Source organism: Oncorhynchus nerka, linkage group LG16 (genome assembly GCF_034236695.1).
Source record: "Oncorhynchus nerka isolate Pitt River linkage group LG16, Oner_Uvic_2.0, whole genome shotgun sequence".
Lineage (NCBI taxonomy): Eukaryota > Metazoa > Chordata > Actinopteri > Salmoniformes > Salmonidae > Oncorhynchus > Oncorhynchus nerka.
Window position 1 is genome coordinate 47541546 of NC_088411.1, and position 24203 is coordinate 47565748.

The following is a 24203-nucleotide window of genomic DNA, read 5'->3' on the forward strand; positions in this document are numbered from 1 at the left end:
AAAGTGGATATGAAATGGTACAACGACTATGGGGTCAAAGTGGATATGAAATGGTACAACGACTATGGGGTTAAAGTGGATATGAAATGGTACAACGACTATGGGGTTAAAGTGGATATGAAATGGTACAACGACTATGGGGTCAAAGTGGATATGAAATGGTACAACGACTATGGGGTCAAAGTGGATATGAAATGGTACAACGACTATGGGGTCAAAGTGGATATGAAATGGTACAACGACTATGGGGTCAAAGTGGATATGAAATGGTACAACGACTATGGGGTTAAAGTGGATATGAAATGGTACAACGACTATGGGGTCAAAGTGGATATGAAATGGTACAACGACTATGGGGTCAAAGTGGATATGAAATGGTACAACGACTATGGGGTCAAAGTGGATATGAAATGGTACAACGACTATGGGGTCAAAGTGGATATGAAATGGTACAACGACTATGGGGTTAAAGTGGATATGAAATGGTACAACGACTATGGGGTCAAAGTGGATATGAAATGGTACAACGACTATGGGGTCAAAGTGGATATGAAATGGTACAACGACTATGGGGTTAAAGCGCAGGCCGTCAGCTTTCATTTGAGGGTATTTCTATCCATATCGGGGTTACCGTTTAGAAATTACAGCACTTTTTGGACAAAGTTCCCCCATTGTAGGGGACCAAAAGTATTGGAACAAATTCACTTCTGTGTATTAAAGTAGGAAAAAGTTAAATATTCCTAGCACACAATTACATTAATAATTTTAATATGACTCTTGAAATATCGTATTTTCACTGTGTGTTTAAAATATGTAACCCACCACCTGGATTCGGTTTTATGAAGCAACATTTGAACATTTGTTTTTTTACATTGGATAAAAGTAGAGACCCAGAGCTACAACATGGTATATAACACACTACAGTTGAGGAACTACAACATGGTAGATTATACACTACAGTTGAGGAACTACAACATGGTATATAACACACTACAGTTGAGGAACTACAACATGGTAGATTATACACTACAGTTGAGGAACTACAACATGGTAGATTATACACTACAGTTGAGGAACTACAACATGGTATATAACACACTACAGTTGAGGAACTACAACATGGTATATAACACACTACAGTTGAGGAACTACAACATGGTAGATTATACACTACAGTTGAGGAACTACAACATGGTATATAACACACTACAGTTGAGGAACTACAACATGGTATATAACACACTACAGTTGAGGAACTACAACATGGTAGATTATACACTACAGTTGAGGAACTACAACATGGTAGATTATACACTACAGTTGAGGAACTACAACATGGTATATAACACACTACAGTTGAGGAACTACAACATGGTAGATTATACACTACAGTTGAGGAACTACAACATGGTAGATTATACACTACAGTTGAGGAACTACAACATGGTATATAACACACTACAGTTGAGGAACTACAACATGGTAGATTATACACTACAGTTGAGGAACTACAACATGGTAGATTATACACTACAGTTGAGGAACTACAACATGGTATATAACACACTACAGTTGAGGAACTACAACATGGTATATAACACACTACAGTTGAGGAACTACAACATGGTATATAACACACTACAGTTGAGGAACTACAACATGGTATATAACACACTACAGTTGAGGAACTACAACATGGTATATAACACACTACAGTTGAGGAACTACAACATGGTATATAACACACTACAGTTGAGGAACTACAACATGGTATATAACACACTACAGTTGAGGAACTACAACATGGTATATAACACACTACAGTTGAGGAACAATGGGAAAGTTATTCTGCTTTGAATGTTGATAAACTTGTAACCTCACTTTTGAGAAAATTACTCTTGATTGTTTTGGTATCTAGTGAAGAGCTCTTCTTTAGCCCCACCCATTCAGCATCCTTCACACCCTCTAAAGCTTTAGCCCCACCCATTCAGCATCATTCACACCCTCTAAAGCTTTAGCCCCACCCATTCAGCATCCTTCACACCCTCTGAAGCTTTAGCCCCACCCATTCAGCATCCTTCACACCCTCTGAAGCTTTAGCGCCACCCATTCAGCATCGCTCCCACCCTCTGAAGCTTTAGCCCCACCCATTCAGCATGGTTCACACCCTCTGAAGCTTTAGCCCCACCCATTCAGCATCATTCACACCCTCTAAAGCTTTAGCCCCACCCATTCAGCATGGTTCACACCCTCTAAAGCTTTAGCCCTACCCATTCAGCATCCTTCACACCCTCTAAAGCTTTAGCCCCACCCATTCAGCATGGTTCACATCCTCTAAAGCTTTAGCCCCACCCATTCAGCATCCTTCACACCCTCTAAAGCTTTAGCCCCACCCATTCAGCATGGTTCACACCCTCTAAAGCTTTAGCCCCACCCATTCAGCATGGTTCACACCCTCTAAAGCTTTAGCCCCACCCATTCAGCATGGTTCACACCCTCTAAAGCTTTAGCCCTACCCATTCAGCATCATTCACACCCTCTAAAGCTTTAGCCCCACCCATTCAGCATGGTTCACACCCTCTAAAGCTTTAGCCCCACCCATTCAGCATCCTTCACACCCTCTAAAGCTTTAGCCCCACCCATTCAGCATGGTTCACACCCTCTAAAGCTTTAGCCCTACCCATTCAGCACCCTTCACACCCTCTAAAGCTTTAGCCCCACCCATTCAGCATGGTTCACACCAACTAAAGCTTTAGCCCCACCCATTCAGCATGGTTCACACCCTCTAAAGCTTTAGCCCCACCCATTCAGCATCCTTCACACCCTCTGAAGCTTTAGCATTTACATTTACATTTACATTTAAGTCATTTAGCAGACGCTCTTATCCAGAGCGACTTACAAATTGGTGCATTCACCTTATGACATCCAGTGGAACAGTAGTGCATCTAAATCTTTTAAGGGGGGGGGTGAGAGGGATTACTTTATCCTATCCTAGGTATTCCTTAAAGAGGTGGGGTTTCAGGTGTCTCCGGAAGGTGGTGATTGACTCCGCTGTCCTGGCGTCGTGAGGGAGTTTGATCCACCATTGGAGGGCCAGAGCAGCGAACAGTTTTGACTGGGCTGAGCGGGAACTGTACTTCCTCAGTGGTAGGGAGGCGAGCAGGCCAGAGGTGGATGAAGGCAGTGCCCTTGTTTGGGTGTAGGGCCTGATCAGAGCCTGGAGGTACTGAGGTGCCGTTCCCCTCACAGCTCCGTAGGCAAGCACCATGGTCTTGTAGCGGATGCGAGCTTCAACTGGAAGCCAGTGGAGAGAGCGGAGGAGCGGAGTGACGTGAGAGAACTTGGGAAGGTTGAACACCAGACGGGCTGCGGCGTTCTGGATGAGTTGTAGGGGTTTAATGGCACAGGCAGGGAGCCCAGCCAACAGCGAGTTGCAGTAATCCAGACTGGAGATGACAAGTGCCTGGATTAGGACCTGCGCCGCTTCCTGTGTGAGGCAGGGTCGTACTCTGCGGATGTTGTAGAGCATGAACCTACAGGAACGGGCCACCGCCTTGATGTTAGTTGAGAACGACAGGGTGTTGTCCAGGATCACGCCAAGGTTCTTAGCGCTCTGGGACGAGGACACAATGGAGTTGTCAACCGTGATGGCGAGATCATGGAACGGGCAGTCCTTCCCCGGGAGGAAGAGCAGCTCCATCTTGCCGAGGTTCAGCTTGAGGTGGTGATCAGTCATCCACACTGATATGTCTGCCAGACATGCAGAGATGCGATTCGCCACCTGGTCATCAGAAGGGGGAAAGGAGAAGATTAATTGTGTGTCATCTGCATAGCAATGATAGGAGAGACCATGTGAGGTTATGACAGAGCCAAGTGACTTGGTGTATAGCGAGAATAGGAGAGGGCCTAGAACAGAGCCCTGGGGGACACCAGTGGTGAGAGCACGTGGTGTGGAGACGGATTCTCGCCACGCCACCTGGTAGGAGCGACCTGTCAGGTAGGACGCAATCCAAGCGTGGGCCGCGCCGGAGATGCCCAACTCGGAGAGGGTGGAAAGGAGGATCTGATGGTTCACAGTATCGAAGGCAGCCGATAGGTCTAGAAGGATGAGAGCAGAGGAGAGAGAGTTAGCTTTAGCAGTGCGGAGCGCCTCCGTGATACAGAGAAGAGCAGTCTCAGTTGAATGACTAGTCTTGAAACCTGACTGATATGGATCAAGAAGGTCATTCTGAGAGAGATAGCGGGAGAGCTGGCCAAGGACGGCACGTTCAAGAGTTTTGGAGAGAAAAGAAAGAAGGGATACTGGTCTGTAGTTGTTGACATCGGAGGGATCGAGTGTAGGTTTTTTCAGAAGGGGTGCAACTCTCGCTCTCTTGAAGACGGAAGGGACGTAGCCAGCGGTCAGGGATGAGTTGATGAGCGAGGTGAGGTAAGGGAGAAGGTCTCCGGAAATGGTCTGGAGAAGAGAGGAGGGGATAGGGTCAAGCGGGCAGGTTGTTGGGCGGCCGGCCGTCACAAGACGCGAGATTTCATCTGGAGAGAGAGGGAGAAAGAGGTCAGAGCACAGGGTAGGGCAGTGTGAGCAGAACCAGCGGTGTCGTTTGACTTAGCAAACGAGGATCGGATGTCGTCGACCTTCTTTTCAAAATGGTTGACGAAGTCATCTGCAGAGAGGGAGGAGGGGGGAGGGGAGGAGGATTCAGGAGGGAGGAGAAGGTGGCAAAGAGCTTCCTAGGGTTAGAGGCAGATGCTTGGAATTTAGAGTGGTAGAAAGTGGCTTTAGCAGCAGAGAGAGAAGAGGAAAATGTAGAGAGGAGGGAGTGAAAGGATGCCAGGTCCGCAGGGAGGCGAGTTTTCCTCCATTTCCGCTCGGCTGCCCGAGCCCTGTTCTGTGAGCTCGCAATGAGTCGTCGAGCCACGGAGCGGGAGGGGAGGACCGAGCCGGCCTGGAGGATAGGGGACATAGAGAGTCAAAGGATGCAGAAAGGGAGGAGAGGAGGGTTGAGGAGGCAGAATCAGGAGATAGGTTGGAGAAGGTTTGAGCAGAGGGAAGAGATGATAGGATGGAAGAGGAGAGAGTAGCGGGGAGAGAGAGCGAAGGTTGGGACGGCGCGATACCATCCGAGTAGGGGCAGTGTGGAAGTGTTGGATGAGAGCGAGAGGGAAAAGGATACAAGGTAGTGGTCGGAGACTTGGAGGGGAGTTGCAATGAGGTTAGTGGAAGAACAGCATCTAGTAAAGATGAGGTCGAGCGTATTTCCTGCCTTGTGAGTAGGGGGGGGAAGGTGAGAGGGTGAGGTCAAAAGAGGAGAGGAGTGGAAAGAAGGAGGCAGAGAGGAATGAGTCAAAGGTAGACGTGGGGAGGTTAAAGTCGCCCAGAACTGTGAGAGGTGAGCCGTCCTCAGGAAAGGAGCTTATCAAGGCATCAAGCTCATTGATGAACTCTCCGAGGGAACCTGGAGGGCGATAAATGATAAGGATGTTAAGCTTGAAAGGGCTGGTAACTGTGACAGCATGGAATTCAATTCCCGACCCATCTCGTTTCGCTCTCGGAGGGCACACTTGACACTCTGGCCGATTATTTGATTACCTCTGGATAACAGTAACATAACATGAAAACAGACTAACCAGCTCTGCTGGCAACAATTTCATTATGCTTTTTTTTCCAGATGTTTACTGACATAGGCCATATTCAACGGGTGTTGTACACACGTCACGTAATGGTAGCTAACAAAGCCAGGTATTATGGCTGATTTAAGATGAAATCGTAAACCCTATTACGGTCAACTCTGTTACTTTATATGGCACTTAAAATAGTCCATTATTTATTTATTTTAAATGTAAACGTGTTTTTGATTAAGTTCAACATGAGCTCGTTATGACAGAATGATCAAATGAGGTGAAATCAAAAGATTTTCTACACACATCTTAAAAGGCACTGAATTGGTGCCACGGCAATAACATGAGTTCCGGTGTCACACTTACAAATATCTTGATGAGTAGTTATTATTTACTTGTTTATATTAGTTGTTTACACACAGAAATACCACACGTTGTTAATCTTTCACTTAAACGTAGGGGGAGATAATTGTTTGTTTTTGTTTTCAGTTAAAAATACAAATAAATCAGCTAACCAATAGGACGACGACAGACCAGACTCAACTTGCCCAACTGTTCTGTTGACACTTAATGTCAATCTCCGTGGTAACAAATGGAATACTGATCAGACAGACAGACAGACAGACAGACAGACAATCCAGAGCAGTATACTGGAAATCCAGTTCCTCTTTATTATAAAGTGGTGGCCATCGACATTCTGTGGAGGTATCTTCCTTTTTTTAACAATATTATTGTGACATTTTCCAATTCAAACAAAACATCAGCAAACATGGAAGGTGTGGTATCAACGGTATGCTTAAAATCACATGATTGTTCTGGAACAGAGTCAATAGACACAAGATATCACAAATAAAAGCACATTGAAAGATGATACCAGGATCCCAAGTTACAGGAAATGCATGTGAATTTGTATAAATCGTCTGGAAAAATGTCAAATGTATCAACTACATGAGTAAAACTATTTCATTGACCAAGGCATGTTTCTACAAAGACCAAATCAACTACCACACTCTGTCGTTGGACAGTTCCGTTGGAGACGTCGGCAGTGGGCTGCTTCTGTGTTTTGAACAGACCTGGGTTCAACAACTATTCAAAATATTTCTAAATACTTTTGCTGTGCTTGATTGAGCTTGCCTGTTACAAATCAGTAAAAAAAATCCAAAAAAACTGCCCACCTGGCACTCTTAAAGCAGCCTTAAAGCAAACGCTGAAACTATCTGAAGGATTTGCGAATAGTATTTGAACCCAGGTCTGGTTTTGATTCCGTGTTGTAAGGCGGAGTCAGGAGGCGGGACCTCAGACCTCTCTCCCCTCCAGTCTTTTAACGACTCCTCTCCCTCCCAGTTTATCGATGAAGACGGAGCTGTCTTTGGCGTCTGACATGTCGTTCACCTGCCACTCAAACTTCAGACCTGTGAAACACAGGAGAACACAGCCAAGTCAGTCATTTTTTTTTTAAAGGAATGGGGCAGTCCCAATCCTAAACATATTTTAGTTCGTTTATTGGAGCTGGGGGGGGAGAGGAGAGTGTGGTGAAATAGGCAGGTTTCTACCCCATGCTGCGGTTCTGGAGGACCTTATAGCATGCTAGACCACCCAAGGTCACTCGTCTACCATTTCTGTCAGTCATCAGGCTCATGAGCGCTAGAATCCGCTGTTGAAACAGTGGACACCCCGTCTCTGTCTTGGTAAAAAGCTGATGGACGGGCCTGGAGAAATGTAACCACTCTAATTCATAGACAGCGCTATGTATGCAAGGACTGACTATCCATGATATAAAAATTATAGTTTTATCCATGATATATAAATTATAGTTTTATCCATGATATGAGTCTAAACAGTATTTGTTTACATTTATGTTGTCTACAAACATTGGAGTAAAACAATCTTATATTTTGGGTTCTGATGAGGTAAGATCAGGGGCGTGTCCAGGGTGTGGTCCAGGGTGGCCAGTGTCCCCCTGAAATCTGATTGGCCACCCCAGTGCCGCCCCCCTAGAAATTCAGAGATCTGATAGGTAGTCTCTGAATATATTGATAATTTTGACACAAGACACATATCGACAGCAAGACGCAATCTCACCGGAGAAAGCACCCAAGCTAGCGCAACAGCGCCCCTGTGTCTTAGTATGTGTTGACCTTGTATCTGATGCTGTCCAGACAGGAAGACTAGGGCATGTCCAGACAGGAAGAGTAGGCATGTCCAGACAGGAAGAGTAGGGCATGTCCAGACAGGAAGAGTAGGGCATTTTTTTTAGAGAGGTGCTGTTTCACTGTCCAGACAGCATCAGATACATGGTCTACACATACTGAGACAGAGAGGTGCTGTTTCACTGTCCAGACAGCATCAGATACATGGTCTACACATACTGAGACAGGGAGGTGCTGATTCACGGTCCAGACAGCATCAGATACATGGTCTAAACACACTGAGACAGAGAGGTGCTGATTCACTGTCCAGACAGATACATGGTCTACACATACTGAGACAGAGAGGTGCTGTTTCACGGTCCAGACAGCATCAGATACATGGTCTACACATACTGAGACAGAGAGGTGCTGTTTCACTGTCCAGACAGCATCAGATACATGGTCTATACATACTGAGACAGAGAGGTGCTGTTTGCCACGCTCGGATGCTTTCTCTGGTGAAATGGATTCAGCCTCTAGTGAATTGAATGAAAATGATGAAATACGGATTTAAGTTAGTTCCTTTTTTTAAATTGTCAAATATTTTGGGGAAGCCTGGTTTCCCTTGGCATCTATGAATACACGCTACTTTGTAGACTGAATATGATTCCACGGATGGTGTTTTACTCATCCCCACAGTTTTTATTTATTTATTTACTTTTCTGCTCTTTTGCACACCAATATCTCTACCTGTACATGACCATCTGATCATTTATCACCCCAGTGTTAATCTGCAAAATTGTATTATTCACCTACCTCCTCATGCCTTTTGCACACATTGTATATAGACTGCCCATTTTTTTCTACTGTGTTATTGACTTGTTAATTGTTTTACTCCATGTGTAACTCTGTGTTGTCTGTTCACACTGCTATGCTTTATCTTGGCCAGGTCGCAGTTGCAAATGAGAACTTGTTCTCAACTAGCCTACCTGGTTAAATAAAGGTGAAATAAAAAAATAAAAAAAATAAAAGATGTCCCTTTCTATTTAAATGGCAGGTACACAGTGCACTGTTCAGAGGCTGGACTTATTTTGGAGTAGACAAAGGTTACCTACTTAAAACCTGCTTTCTGAAGTTCACTTGTTTGACAATCAGATAAAAACATGACACAGTCAAAGATAATACAGTAAATTAGGCTAGATGTCCATCAAAATGGCTAGGCTAGGCTAGTTGTCCATCTAAATGGCTAGGCTAGGCTAGTTGTCCATCTAAATGGCTAGGCTAGATGTCCATCTAAATGGCTAGGCGGCTAGGCTAGTTGTCCATCTAAATGCCTAGGTTAGGCTAGATGTCCATCAAAATGGCTAGGCTAGATGTCCATCTAAATGGCTAGGCTAGGCTAGTTGTCCATCTAAATGGCTAGGCTAGGCTAGATGTCCATCAAAATGGCTAGGCTAGGCTAGATGTCCATCTAAATGCCTAGGTTAGGCTAGATGTCCATCTAAATGGCTAGGCTAGGCTAGATGTCCATCAAAATGGCTAGGCTAGGCTAGTTGTCCATCTAAATGGCTAGGCTAGGCTAGATGTCCATCAAAATGGCTAGGCTAGGCTAGATGTCCATCTAAATGCCTAGGTTAGGCTAGATGTCCATCTAAATGGCTAGGCTAGGCTAGATGTCCATCAAAATGGCTAGGCTAGGCTAGATGTCTATCTAAATGGCTAGGCTAGGCTAGATGTCCATCTAAATGGCTAGGCTAGGCTAGTTGTCCATCTAAATGGCTAGGCTAGGCTAGATGTCCATCAAAATGGCTAGGCTAGGCTAGTTGTCCATCTAAATGGCTAGGCTAGGCTAGATGTCCATCAAAATGGCTAGGCTAGGCTAGATGTCCATCTAAATGGCTAGGCTAGGCTAGTTGTCCATCTAAATGGCTAGGCTAGATGTCCATCTAAATGGCTAGGCTAGGCTAGATGTCCATCTAAATGGCTAGGCTAGGCTAGATGTCCATCAAAATGGCTAGGCTAGGCTAGGCTAGATGTCCATCAAAATGGCTAGGCTAGGCTAGATGTCCATCAAAATGGCTAGGCTAGGCTAGATGTCCATCTAAATGGCTAGGCTAGGCTAGATGTCCATCTAAATGGCTAGGCTAGATGTCCATCTAAATGGCTAGGCTAGATGTCCATCTAAACGGCTAGGCTAGGCTAGATGTCCATCTAAATGGCTAGGCTAGGCGTCCATCTAAATGGCTAGGCTAGGCTAGATGTCCATCTAAATGGCTAGGCTAGATGTCCATCTAAACGGCTAGGCTAGGCTAGATGTCCATCTACATGGCTAGGCTAGATGTCCATCTAAACGGCTAGGCTAGATGTCCATCTAAATGCCTAGGCTAGGCTAGTTGTCCATCTAAATGCCTAGGCTAGGCTAGATGTCCATCTAAATGCCTAGGCTAGGCTAGATGTCCATCTAAATGCCTAGGTTAGGCTAGATGTCCATCAAAATGGCTAGGCTAGGCTAGTTGTCCATCTAAATGCCTAGGCTAGGCTAGATGTCCATCTAAATGGCTAGGCTAGATGTCCATCTAAATGGCTAGGCTAGATGTCCATCTAAATGGCTAGGCTAGATGTCCATCTAAATGGCTAGGCTAGATGTCCATCTAAACGGCTAGGCTAGATGTCCATCTAAATGGCTAGGCTAGATGTCCATCTAAACGGCTAGGCTAGATGTCCATCTAAACGGCTAGGCTAGATGTCCGTCTAAATGGCTAGGCTAGATGTCCATCTAAATGGCTAGGCTAGGCTAGTTGTCCATCTAAATGGCTAGGCTAGGCTAGATGTCCATCTAAATGGCTAGGCTAGGCTAGATGTCCATCTAAATGGCTAGGCTAGGCTAGATGTCCATCTAAATGGCTAGGCTAGGCTAGGCTAGATGTCCATCAAAATGGCTAGGCTAGGCTAGATGTCCATCTAAATGGCTAGGCTAGATGTCCATCTAAACGGCTAGGCTAGGCTAGATGTCCATCTAAATGGCTAGGCTAGGCTAGATGTCCATCTAAATGGCTAGGCTAGATGTCCATCTAAACGGCTAGGCTAGGCTAGATGTCCATCTACATGGCTAGGCTAGATGTCCATCTAAACGGCTAGGCTAGATGTCCATCTAAATGCCTAGGCTAGGCTAGTTGTCCATCTAAATGCCTAGGCTAGGCTAGATGTCCATCTAAATGCCTAGGCTAGGCTAGATGTCCATCTAAATGCCTAGGTTAGGCTAGATGTCCATCAAAATGGCTAGGCTAGGCTAGTTGTCCATCTAAATGCCTAGGCTAGGCTAGATGTCCATCTAAATGGCTAGGCTAGATGTCCATCTAAATGGCTAGGCTAGATGTCCATCTAAATGGCTAGGCTAGATGTCCATCTAAATGGCTAGGCTAGATGTCCATCTAAACGGCTAGGCTAGATGTCCGTCTAAATGGCTAGGCTAGATGTCCATCTAAATGGCTAGGCTAGGCTAGATGTCCATCTACATGGCTAGGCTAGATGCCCATCAAAATGTCTAGGCTAGATGTCCGTCTAAATGGCTAGGCTAGATGCCCATCAAAATGGCTAGGCTAGATGTCCGTCTAAATGGCTAGGCTAGATGTCCGTCAAAATGGCTAGGCTAGATGTCCGTCAAAATGGCTAGGCTAGATGTCCATCTAAATGGCTAGGCTAGATGTCCATTAAAATGGCTAGGCTAGATGTCCATCTAAATGGCTAGGCTAGATGTCCATCTAAATGGCTAGGCTAGATGTCCATCAAAATGGCTAGGCTAGATGTCCGTCTAAATGGCTAGGCTAGATGTCCGTCAAAATGGCTAGGCTAGATCTCCATCAAAATGGCTAGGCTAGATGTCCATTAAAATGGCTAGGCTAGATGTCCATCAAAATGGCTAGGATAGATGTCCATCAAAATGGCTAGGATAGATGTCCATCAAAATGGCTAGGCTAGATGTCCGTCAAAATGGCTAGGATAGATGTCCATCAAAATGGCTAGGCTAGATGTCCGTCAAAATGGCTAGGCTAGATGTCCATCAAAATGTTGCAAGTGTGTGTAAAACTAGGATGTCCTGTTGATGTCCCCTGACCACCTCATTCACCCAGGCCACCTCATTCGCCCTGGCCACCTCATTCGCCCTGGCCACCTCATTCGCCCTGGCCACCTCATTCGCCCTGGCCACCTCATTCGCCCTGGCCACCTCATTCGCCCAGGCCACCTCATTCGCCCAGGCCACCTCATTCGCCCAGGCCACCTCATTCGCCCTGGCCACCTCATTCGCCCTGGCCACCTCATTCGCCCTGGCCACCTCATTCGCCCTGGCCACCTCATTCGCCCTGGCCACCTCATTCGCCCTGGCCACCTCATTCGCCCTGACCACCTCATTCGCCCTGGCCACCTCATTCGCCCTGACCACCTCATTCACCCAGGCCACCTCATTCGCCCTGGCCACCTCATTCGCCCTGGCCACCTCATTCGCCTGGCCACCTCATTCGCCCTGGCCACCTCATTCGCCCTGGCCACCTCATTCGCCCTGACCACCTCATTCGCCCTGACCACCTCATTCGCCCTGGCCACCTCATTCGCCCTGACCACCTCATTCGCCCTGACCACCTCATTCGCCCTGACCACCTCATTCGCCCTGACCACCTCATTCGCCCTGGCCACCTCATTCGCCCTGGCCACCTCATTCGCCCTGGCCACCTCATTCGCCCTGACCACCTCATTCGCCCTGACCACCTCATTCGCCCTGACCACCTCATTCGCCCTGACCACCTCATTCGCCCTGACCACCTCAGCCACCTCATTCACCCTGACCACCTCATTCGCCCTGGCCACCTCATTCGCCCTGGCCACCTCATTCGCCCTGGCCACCTCATTCGCCCTGGCCACCTCATTCGCCCTGGCCACCTCATTCGCCCTGGCCACCTCATTCGCCCTGGCCACCTCATTCGCCCTGACCACCTCAGCCGCCCTGGCCACCTCATTCGCCCTGGCCACCTCATTCGCCCTGGCCACCTCATTCGCCCTGGCCACCTCATTCGCCCTGGCCACCTCATTCGCCCTGGCCACCTCATTCGCCCCTGACCACCTCATTCGCCCTGACCACCTCATTCGCCCTGACCACCTCATTCGCCTGACCACCTCATTCGCCCTGACCACCTCATTCGCCCTGACCACCTCATTCGCCCTGGCCACCTCATTCGCCCTGACCACCTCATTCGCCCTGACCACCTCATTCGCCCTGACCACCTCATTCGCCCTGACCACCTCATTCGCCCTGACCACCTCATTCGCCACCACCTCATTCGCCCTGACCACCTCATTCGCCTGGCCACCTCATTCGCCCTGGCCACCTCATTCGCCCCTGACCACCTCATTCGCCTGACCACCTCATTCGCCCTGGCCACCTCATTCGCCCTGGCCACCTCATTCGCCCTGACCACCTCATTCGCCTGGCCACCTCATTCGCCCTGGCCACCTCATTCGCCCTCCACCTCATTCGCCCTGGCCACCTCATTCTCCCTGGCCACCTCATTCACCCTGGCCACCTCATTCACCCTGGCCACCTCATTCACCCTGACCACCTCATTCACCCTGACCACCTCATTCACCCTGGCCACCTCATTCACCCTGGCCACCTCATTCACCCTGGCCACCTCATTCACCCTGGCCACCTCATTCACCCTGGCCACCTCATTCACCCTGGCCACCTCATTCACCCTGGCCACCTCATTCACCCTGGCCACCTCATTCACCCTGGCCACCTCATTCACCCTGGCCACCTCATTCACCCTGACCACCTCATTCACCCTGGCCACCTCATTCACCCTGACCACCACAGCCACCTCATTCACCCTGACCACCTCATTCACCCTGACCACCTCATTCGCCCTGGCCACCTCATTCGCCCTGGCCACCTCATTCGCCCTGGCCACCTCATTCGCCCTGGCCACCTCATTCGCCCTGGCCACCTCATTCGCCCTGGCCACCTCATTCGCCCTGGCCACCTCATTCGCCCTGACCACCTCATTCGCCCTGACCACCTCAGCCGCCCTGGCCACCTCAGCCGCCCTGGCCACCTCATTCGCCCTGGCCACCTCATTCGCCCTGGCCACCTCATTCGCCCTGGCCACCTCATTCGCCCTGGCCACCTCATTCGCCCTGGCCACCTCATTCGCCCTGGCCACCTCATTCGCCCTGGCCACCTCAGCCACCTCATTCACCCTGGCCACCCCAATCAATACATCACTGGGTACGACAGTTGAACTCAGCTCATGAGGCATTTCTAAGTAATATTGTTCAGGACTCAATAGGTATGACCTCGTACCCCTGCACATGGACTCAGTACTGGTACCCAGTGTATATAGCCAAGTTATTATCTACTAGGTCCTGGTACCCCGTGTATAGATCCAAGTTATCATCTACTAGGTACTGGTACCCCGTGTATATAGCCAAGTTACCATCTACTAGGTACTGGTACCCCGTGTATATAGCCAAATTATCATCTACTAGGTACTGGTACCCCGTGTATATAGCCTGGTACCCCGTGTATATAGCCTGGTACCCCGTGTATAGATCCAAGTTATCATCTACTAGGTACTGGTACCCCGTGTATATAGCCAAGTTATCATCTGCTAGGGCCTGGTACCCCGTGTATATAGCCTGGTACCCCGTGTATATAGCCTGGTTCCCCGTGTATATAGCCTGGTACCCCGTGTATATAGCCTGGTACCCCGTGTATATAGCCTGGTACCCCGTGTATATAGCCTGGTTCCCTGTGTATATAGCCTGGTACCCTGTGTATATAGCCTGGTACCCTGTGTATATAGCCTGGTACCCCGTGTATATAGCCTGGTACCCCGTGTATATAGCCTGGTACCCCGTGTATATAGCCTGGTACCCCAGGTACCCCGTGTATATAGCCTGGTACCCCGTGTATATAGCCTGGTAGCCTGGTACCCCGTGTATATAGCCTGGTACCCCTGTATATAGCCAGGTACCCCGTGTATATAGCCTGGTACCCCGTGTATATAGCCTGGTACCCTGGTACCCCGTATATAGCCTGGTACCCTGTGTATATAGCCTGGTACCCCGTGTATATAGCCTGGTACCCTGGTACCCCGTGTATATAGCCTGGTACCCCGTGTATATAGCCTGGTACCCTGTGTATATAGCCTGGTACCCCCCGTGTATATAGCCTGGTACCCCGTGTATATAGCCTGGTACCCCGTGTATATAGCCTGGTACCCCGTATAGCCTGGTACCCCGTGTATATAGCCTGGTACCCCGTGTATATAGCCTGGTACCCCGTGTATATAGCCTGGTACCCTGTGTATATAACCAGGTACCCTGTGTATATAGCCTGGTACCCTGTGTATATAGCCTGGTACCCTGTGTATATAGCCTGGTACCCTGTGTATATAGCCTGGTACCCTGTGTATATAGCCTGGTACCCCGTGTATATAGCCTGGTACCCCGTGTATATAGCCTGGTACCCCGTGTATATAGCCTGGTACCCTGTGTATATAGCCTGGTACCCCGTGTATATAACCAGGTACCCCGTGTATATAGCCTGGTACCCTGTGTATATAGCCTGGTACCCTGTGTATATAGCCTAGTTATTGTTACTCATTGTGTATTTATTATTACTTGTATTATTACGTGTTTTACTTTTCTATTATTTCTCTGTTTTCTTTCTCTCTGTATTGCTGGGAAAGATTTCACCTGTTTACGAAGCAATGTGATGAATAACATTTGATTTGATTTGATTTGATTCATCTATAAATCCAACTGTGGATTATAGCTTTGAACTAATAGAAGACTTTTGAAAATGAGAGTATCTTTATTGGACAAGCCAGTCTTCCCTGTTTCAGTCCATTTTCTTCTGTCTGGCGCCCAATGAACATATCCATCTGATTCTGGAAAGGAGATTTTTATTTATTTTATTTTACCTATATTTAACTAGGCAAGTCAGTTAAGAACAAATTCTTATTTTCAATGACGGCCTAGGAACAGTGGGTTAACTGCCTGTTCAGGGGCAGAATGACAGATTTATACCTTGTCAGCTTGGGGATTTGAACTTGCAACCTTTCGGTTACTAGTCCAATGCTCTAACCACTAGGCTACCCTGCCGCCTCATGAGATGAGGTTGAACGTTTTTGAAAGACACCTAAAACTCTTACCTTGGAACTTTGCTTTAATGTATTGCTTTGAGCTGGCGTATTTCATCTTCTTTTTGATCGTTGAGTGTTCTGGAGCCCTGCGATTCAAACAGAAGAATATTACGTTTAGAACGTACTCCCAAACATTCTGCCTTGAGTCAATGAACAAATCCTCTCTCTCTCACACACACACACACACGTCCTCCATTCAATATGGCCGACATGGTATTGTTATTCATGGCGTACAGTCCATGTCATTTTAACTCTACGGTCCAACCTACCACATGATCTATAGTCCACGTTCCTTGAAGCTGTCCTTGCTCTCCCAGGAACAGTCGTACTGGGTTCATTATTGTAATCTATTCATTCAAACTCTTTTTAACCTATGTTATTCTCACTTTTTAGCCAACCTACCACATGATGAAGACCAAGTCCTCTTTGGGGCTGTCCTTGCTCTCCCAGGAACAGTCGTACAGGGTTATGGCCCAACCTACCACATGATGAAGACCAGGTCCTCTTTGGGGCTGTCCTTGCTCTCCCAGGAACAGTCTTCTTTGGGGCTGTCCTTGCTCTCCCAGGAACAGTCGTACAGGGTTATGGCCCAGCCTACCACATGATGAAGACCAGGTCCTCTTTGGGGCTGTCCTTGCTCTCCCAGGAACAGTCGTACAGGGTTATGGCCCAACCTACCACATGATGAAGACCAGGTCTTCTTTGGGGCTGTCCTTGCTCTCCCAGGAACAGTCATACAGGGTTATGGTCCAACCTACCACATGATGAAGACCAGGTCCTCTTTGGGGCGGTCCTTGCTCTCCCAGGAACAGTCATACAGGGTTATGGTCCAACCTACCACATGATGAAGACCAGGTCCTCTTTGGGGCTGTCCTTGCTCTCCCAGGAACAGTCATACAGGGTTATGGTCCAACCTACCACATGATGAAGACCAGGTCCTCTTTGGGGCTGTCCTTGCTCTCCCAGGAACAGTCGTACAGGGTTATGGTCCAACCTACCACATGATGAAGACCAGGTCCTCTTTGGGGCTGTCCTTGCTCTCCCAGGAACAGTCGTCCCAGGAACAGTCCTCTTTGGGGCTGTCCTTGCTCTCCCAGGAACAGTCGTACAGGGCATAGCGGCAGTCATCTGTCGGCATCATGTTCACTATCTTCCTGAATACGTCCTCCTCCCCGTTCAGGTCCTTGACCTTAATTGATTGGTAATTGATTAATTGATAACAAATTACATAAAGCTTTTTCCAGATATTCACGTTACTAACCCTAACCCCAATTATAATAGTAAGAAAGTTCGGACATTGCGGTTTCTGCATTTTGATACATTAACATGACACTACATAATTATATGGCAGCCATGTTAGCTCCCAATTACATTACACAGAATGTTCTGTATTGTAAACAGTGCTACGTGTAACTGAATGTCTAGGATTAGAACAAGGTAGCAAATACCTGTCATGAATGGAGAAAAGGAAGGCATTAAAGGCACTAACATGGCGCCCATTCTATACGTTGCCCGAACTCTCCGAGTGCTTACAAAATGTCACCCTATTTCCCACGAGGGGCGGCAGGTAGCCTGGCGGGTAGGAGCGTTAACCCACTGTTCCCTGGGGGGCTGTTAACCCACTGTTCCCTGGGGAGCGTTAACCCACTGTTCCCTGGGGGGCTGTTAACCCACTGTTCCCTGGGGGGCTGTTAACCCACTGTTCCCTGGGGGGCGTTAACCCACTGTTCCCTGGGGAGCGTTAACCCACTGTTCCCTGGGGGGCTGTTAACCCACTGTTCCCTGGGGGGCTGTTAACCCACTGTTCCCTGGGGGGCTGTTAACCCACTGTTCCCTGGGGGGCTGTTAACCCACTGTTCCCTGGGGAGCTGTTAACCCACTGTTCCCTGGGGAGCGTTAACCCACTGTTCCCTGGGGGGCTGTTAACCCACTGTTCCCTGGGGAGCGTTAACCAACTGTTCCCTGGGGGGCTGTTAACCCACTGTTCCCTGGGGGGCTGTTAACCCACTGTTCCCTGGGGGGCGTTAACCCACTGTTCCCTGGGGAGCGTTAACCCACTGTTCCCTGGGGGGCTGTTAACCCACTGTTCCCTGGGGGCTGTTAACCCACTGTTCCCTGGGGGGCTGTTAACCCACTGTTCCCTGGGGGGCTGTTAACCCACTGTTCCCTGGGGAGCTGTTAACCCACTGTTCCCTGGGGAGCGTTAACCCACTGTTCCCTGGGGGGCTGTTAACCCACTGTTCCCTGGGGAGCGTTAACCAACTGTTCCCTGGGGGCTGTTAACCCACTGTTCCCTGGGGGCTGTTAACCCACTGTTCCCTGGGGGCTGTTAACCCACTGTTCCCTGGGGGCTGTTAACCCACTGTTCCCTGGGGGGCTGTTAACCCACTGGGGAGCGTTAACCCACTGTTCCCTGGGGGGATTTGAACCCACTGTTCCCTGGGGGGCTGTTAACCCACTGTTCCCTGGGGGAGAGTTAACCCACTGTTCCCTGGGGAGCGTTAACCCACTGTTCCCTGGGGGGCTGTTAACCCACTGTTCCCTGGGGGGCTGTTAACCCACTGTTCCCTGGGGGGCTGTTAACCCACTGTTCCCTGGGGGGCTGTTAACCCACTGTTCCCTGGGGGGCTGTTAACCCACTGTTCCCTGGGGGGCTGTTAACCCACTGTTCCCTGGGGAGCGTTAACCCACTGTTCCCTGGGGGGCTGCTAACCCCCCGGCTGAGCGTTAACCCACTGTTCCCTGGGGGGCTGTTAACCCACTGTTCCCTGGGGAGCGTTAACCCACTGTTCCCTGGGGGGCTGTTAACCCACTGTTCCCTGGGGGGCTGTTAACCCACTGTTCCCTGGGGGGCTGTTAACCCACTGTTCCCTGGGGGGCTGTTAACCCACTGGGGAGCGTTAACCCACTGTTCCCTGGGGGGCTGTTAACCCACTGTTCCCTGGGGGGCTGTTAACCCACTGTTCCCTGGGGGGCTGTTAACCCACTGTTCCCTGGGGGGCTGTTAACCCACTGTTCCCTGGGGGGCTGTTAACCCACTGTTCCCTGGGGGGCTGTTAACCCACTGTTCCCTGGGGAGCGTTAACCCACTGTTCCCTGGGGAGCGTTAACCCACTGTTCCCTGGGGAGCGTTAGCCCACTGTTCCCTGGGGGGCTGTTAACCCACTGTTCCCTGGGGGGCTGTTAACCCACTGTTCCCTGGGGGGATGTTAACCCACTGTTCCCTGGGGGATGTTAACCCACTGTTCCCTGGGGGATGTTAACCCACTGTTCCCTGGGGGGCTGTTAACCCACTGTTCCCTGGGGGGCTGTTAACCCACTGTTCCCTGGGGGGCTGTTAACCCACTGGGGAGCGTTAACCCACTGTTCCCTGGGGGGATTTTAACCCACTGTTCCCTGGGGGGCTGTTAACCCACTGTTCCCTGGGGGGCTGTTAACCCACTGTTCCCTGGGGGGCTGTTAACCCACTGTTCCCTGGGGGGCTGTTAACCCACTGTTCCCTGGGGGGCTGTTAACCCACTGTTCCCTGGGGGCTGTTAACCAACTGTTCCCTGGGGGCTGTTAACCCACTGTTCCCTGGGGGCTGTTAACCCACTGTTCCCTGGGGGCTGTTAACCCACTGTTCCCTGGGGGCTGTTAACCCACTGTTCCCTGGGGGCTGTTAACCCACTGGGGAGCGTTAACCCACTGTTCCCTGGGGGCTGTTAACCCACTGGGGAGCGTTAACCCACTGTTCCCTGGGGGGCTGTTAACCCACTGTTCCCTGGGGGGCTGTTAACCCACTGTTCCCTGGGGAGCGTTAACCCACTGTTCCCTGGGGGGTTGTTAACCCACTGTTCCCTGGGGGCTGTTAACCCACTGTTCCCTGGGGGCTGTTAACCCACTGTTCCCTGGGGGCTGTTAACCCACTGTTCCCTGGGGGCTGTTAACCCACTGTTCCCTGGGGGAGCGTTAACCCACTGTTCCCTGGGGGGCTGTTAACCCACTGTTCCCTGGGGGGCTGTTAACCCACTGTTCCCTGGGGGCTGTTAACCCACTGTTCCCTGGGGGCTGTTAACCCACTGTTCCCTGGGGGCTGTTAACCCACTGTTCCCTGGGGGCTGTTAACCCACTGTTCCCTGGGGGCTGTTAACCCACTGTTCCCTGGGGAGCGTTAACCCACTGTTCCCTGGGGGGCTGTTAACCGACTGTTCCCTGGGGGGCTGTTAACCCACTGTTCCCTGGGGGGCTGTTAACCCACTGTTCCCTGGGGGGCTGTTAACCCACTGTTCCCTGGGGAGCGTTAACCCACTGTTCCCTGGGGAGCATTAACCCACTGTTCCCTGGGGGGCTGTTAACCCACTGTTCCCTGGGGGGCTGTTAACCCACTGTTCCCTGGGGGGCTGTTAACCCACTGGGGAGCGTTAACCCACTGTTCCCTGGGGGGCTGTTAACCCACTGTTCCCTGGGGGGCTGTTAACCCACTGTTCCCTGGGGGGCTGTTAACCCACTGTTCCCTGGGGAGCGTTAACCCACTGTTCCCTGGGGGGCTGTTAACCCACTGTTCCCTGGGGAGCGTTAACCCACTGTTCCCTGGGGGGCTGTTAACCAACTGTTCCCTGGGGGGCTGTTAACCCACTGTTCCCTGGGGAGCGTTAACCCACTGTTCCCTGGGCGCTGATGACTTGTATGTCGTTTAAGGTAGCCCCCCCTCCACTGCACCTCTCTGATTCAGAGGGTTTGGGGTGGTTCCTTCCTGCATTCCCCGGCTACCTCGGTATTCTCTGATTCAGAGGGGTTGGGTTAAATGTGGAAAACACCTTTCAGTTGAATGCATTCAGCCGACGCAGGAGAAATTCCTCCAAAATGAGTTGATTTACTGCACAGTGGCTGCCTTCCATAGACACCGACTGGAATGCTAGTTTTATTATTCTGACAAATTGCCATTAGCTGAAATAATATTTCTAATTTCATAGACCTTCCATAGACACCGACTGGAATGCTAGTTTTATTATTCTGACAAATTGCCATTAGCTGAAATAATATTTCTAAGGTTTCCCTTACCTATATAGTTCACTACTTTTGACCAGAGCTTTATGAGATTTAGGATGCAGCCCATAAATTATTTCTGTGATTCCTCGCATCCTACCGCCTTGACCGTCTCAGTAGGCCCCTCCCCTTGGACCTTCTTTTCCAATTAATAATGAGAACGAAGCGAGGAGCGACGATGCATGGAATCAAGGTAATAGGAATTGAGAAAGGGCTTAAAATGCCTAAACACTTGGTCCTCTGGATCTCAGTTGGCACAAAATGGCGCTTGCAATGTCAGGATAGAGGGATCGATTCCCCCCGGACCATCTATATGTTAAACAAATTATGTGCGTATGACTACGTCACTTTGGGTAAAAGTGTCTGCTAAATGTCCTATATTATTAACTGATAATTATATACTATTACTCATGCCACTTCTGACCTTCAGGCATTTGTCCTCGTCCACGATGATACATTTCCCATCGTCACTGATCTTGAAGAGCACCAGCTTCAGCTGCTCCTGCTTGTCAGCCCCCTGGAGTCGAACCCTGATCTTGTCAAACGTGAGAACGACGTCATCGTGGACCGCTATTCCAGAGGCCTGGTCACAAAGGAGAGAAGAAGAATTAGAACAAGAAGAAGAATTCAATGGTCACAAAGGAGAGAAGAACAAGAAGAACAAGAACAAGAAGAATACAATGGTCACAAAGGAGAGAAGAACAAGAACAAGAAGAAGAAGAAGAATACAATGGTCACAAAGGAGAGAAGAAGAATTAGAACAAGAAGAAGAATTCAATGGTCACAAGGAGAGAAGAAGAAGAATACAGTGGTCACAAAGGACAGAAGAAGAAGAATACAATGGTCAAAAAGGATAGAAGAAGAAGAAGAATACAATGGTCACAGGAGAGAAGAAGAAGAAGAATACAATGGTCACAAAGGAGAGAAGAAGAAGAAGAATACAATGGTCACAAAGGAGAGAAGAAGAAGAAGAATACAATGGTCACAAAGGAGAGAAGAAGAAGAAGAATACAATGGTCACAAAGGATAGAAGAAGAAGAAGAATACAATGGTCACAAAGGATAGAAGAAGAAGAATACAATGGTCACAAAGGAGAGAAGAAGAAGAATACAATGTTCACAAAGGATAGAAGAAGAAGAATACAATGTTCACAAAGGATAGAAGAAGAAGAATACAATGGTCACAAATGAGAGAAGAAGAGGAATATAATGGTCACAAAGGAGAGAAGAAGAAGAAGAGGAATACAATGGTCACAAAGGAGAGAAGAAGAAGAAGAAGAATACAATGGTCACAAATGAGAGAAGAAGAAGAATACAATGGTCACAAATGAGAGAAGAAGAAGAATACAATGGTCAGAAAGGAGAGAAGAAGAAGAATACAATGGTCACAAATGAGAGAAGAAGAAGAATACAATGGTCACAAAGGAGAGAAGAAGAAGAATACAACCTTATGGAGACAGTTGTACTAAGCTCTTTGGAAATATATAATATTGAAGAATCAATTAGAATATAAAAGTACATTGAAATGACCATTGCTTGAACAGCAGGAAATCTTATTTCCAAATGAGGACCGTGTAACCTTACAGATGTATTTATATGCAGGGATTGACATTAAAGGGTTGTCCGGGGCAACTGAACTCAGCAGTCGGGCAAGTGAGCCTGCTCTGTGGTTGCCCAATTGGGCGGGTGAAATTACATTCCTGAAAACATCCAAACTGCAAAGAATTCCATCAGATCTTTGTGCTTCCTTACCATTTACAGTGAGTGAATGACTGACAAGTTGGGGAATTTCTGTGTGTAATTAGCTAGTGACCATAATCTATGGCACACCAAGAAATACTCCTGACTATTGATGGGAAGTACAGCTCTTTTTACTGACTGATCTTTGACTCACTGTGTTCATTTGAGTCAGTAAACCCAGACCCAATGGGATTGAGAACCGGGCTCTTCGCTGGCCATGGCAGAACACTGACATTCCTTACTTGCAGGAAATCACTCACAGAACGAGCAGTATTGCTGGTGGCATTGTCATGCTGGAGGGTCATGTCAGGATGAGCCTGCAGGAAGGGTACCACCTGAGGGAGGAGGATGTCTTCCCTGTAATGCACAGTGTTGAGATTGCCTGCAATGACAACAAGCTCAGTCCGATGAAGCTGTGACACACCGGCCCAGACCATGACGGACCCTCCAAATCGAGTACAGGGCTCGGTGTAACGCTCATTCCTTCGACGACAACCATCACCCCTGGTGAGACAAAACCACGACTCGTCGGTGAAGAGCACTTTTTGCCAGTCCTGTCTGGTCCAGCGACATTGGGTTTGTGCCCATAGGTGACGTTGTTGACGGTGATGTCTAGTGGGGACCTGCCTTACTACAGGCCTACAAGCCCTCAGTCCAGCCTCTGTCAGCCTATTGCAGACAGCCTGAGCACTGATGGAGGGATTGTGCGTTCCTGGTGTAACTCAGGCAGTTGTTGTTGCCATCCTGTACCTGTCCCGCAGGTGTGATGTTTGGATGTACCGATCCTGTGCAGGTGTTGTTACACGTGGTCTGTCACTGCGAGGACGATCAGCTGTCCGTCTTGTCTCCCTGTAGCGCTGTCTTAGGCATCTCAACATATGGGCATTGCAATTAATTGCCCTGGCCACATCTGCAGTCTTCATGCCTCCTTGCAGCATGCCTAAGGCACGTTCACGCAGATGAGCAGGGACTCTGGGCATCTTTCTTTTGGTGTTTTTCAGAGTCAGTAGAAAGGCCTCTTTAGTGTCCTAAGTTTTCAAAACTGTGACCTTAATTGCCTACCGTCTGTAAGCTGTTAGTGTCTTAACGACCGTTCCACAGGTGCATGTTCATTAATTGTTTATGGTTCATTGAACAAGCATGGGAAACAGTGTTAAAAGCCTTTACAATGAAGATCTGTGAAGATATTTGGATTTTTACAAATTATCTTTGAAAGACGGGGTCCTGAAAAAGGGACGTTTCTTTTTTTGCTGAGACTACAACACAAGCCAGTGTTGTAGTCGATTCACTAAACCTTGAGTCTGAGTCTAGTCCCAAATCTCCTGTGCTCGAATCCGAGTCGAGTCACAAGACCTTATGGCTAGAGTCTGAGTTGAGTCCAAATCCTAGTCACCAATGGTCGAGTCACGAGTCAAGTCTCTATGGCTGAAGTCTGAGTTGAGTTGAGTCCAAGTCACCAATGGTCGAGTCACGAGTCAAGTCTCTAT

The 24203-nt window shown here is 48.7% G+C and overlaps 1 protein-coding gene across 1 annotated transcript in view; it reads right to left on the bottom strand.

The window, feature by feature from the left end:
* Positions 1-6260: 6260 nt before the first annotated feature.
* Positions 6261-24203, bottom strand: part of LOC135561249 (cofilin-2-like) — a 38516-nt gene continuing 20573 nt past the window's right edge. The window contains exons 2-6 of the mRNA XM_065002704.1: positions 21402-21560; positions 17015-17138; positions 16628-16646; positions 15959-16035; positions 6261-7031 (exon numbers count right to left, since the gene is read on the bottom strand). Coding sequence (XP_064858776.1) covers positions 6916-7031; positions 15959-16035; positions 16628-16646; positions 17015-17138; positions 21402-21560 — 495 coding nt within the window. The 3' untranslated portion in view covers positions 6261-6915. The remainder of the gene's footprint in view (positions 7032-15958; positions 16036-16627; positions 16647-17014; positions 17139-21401; positions 21561-24203) is intronic.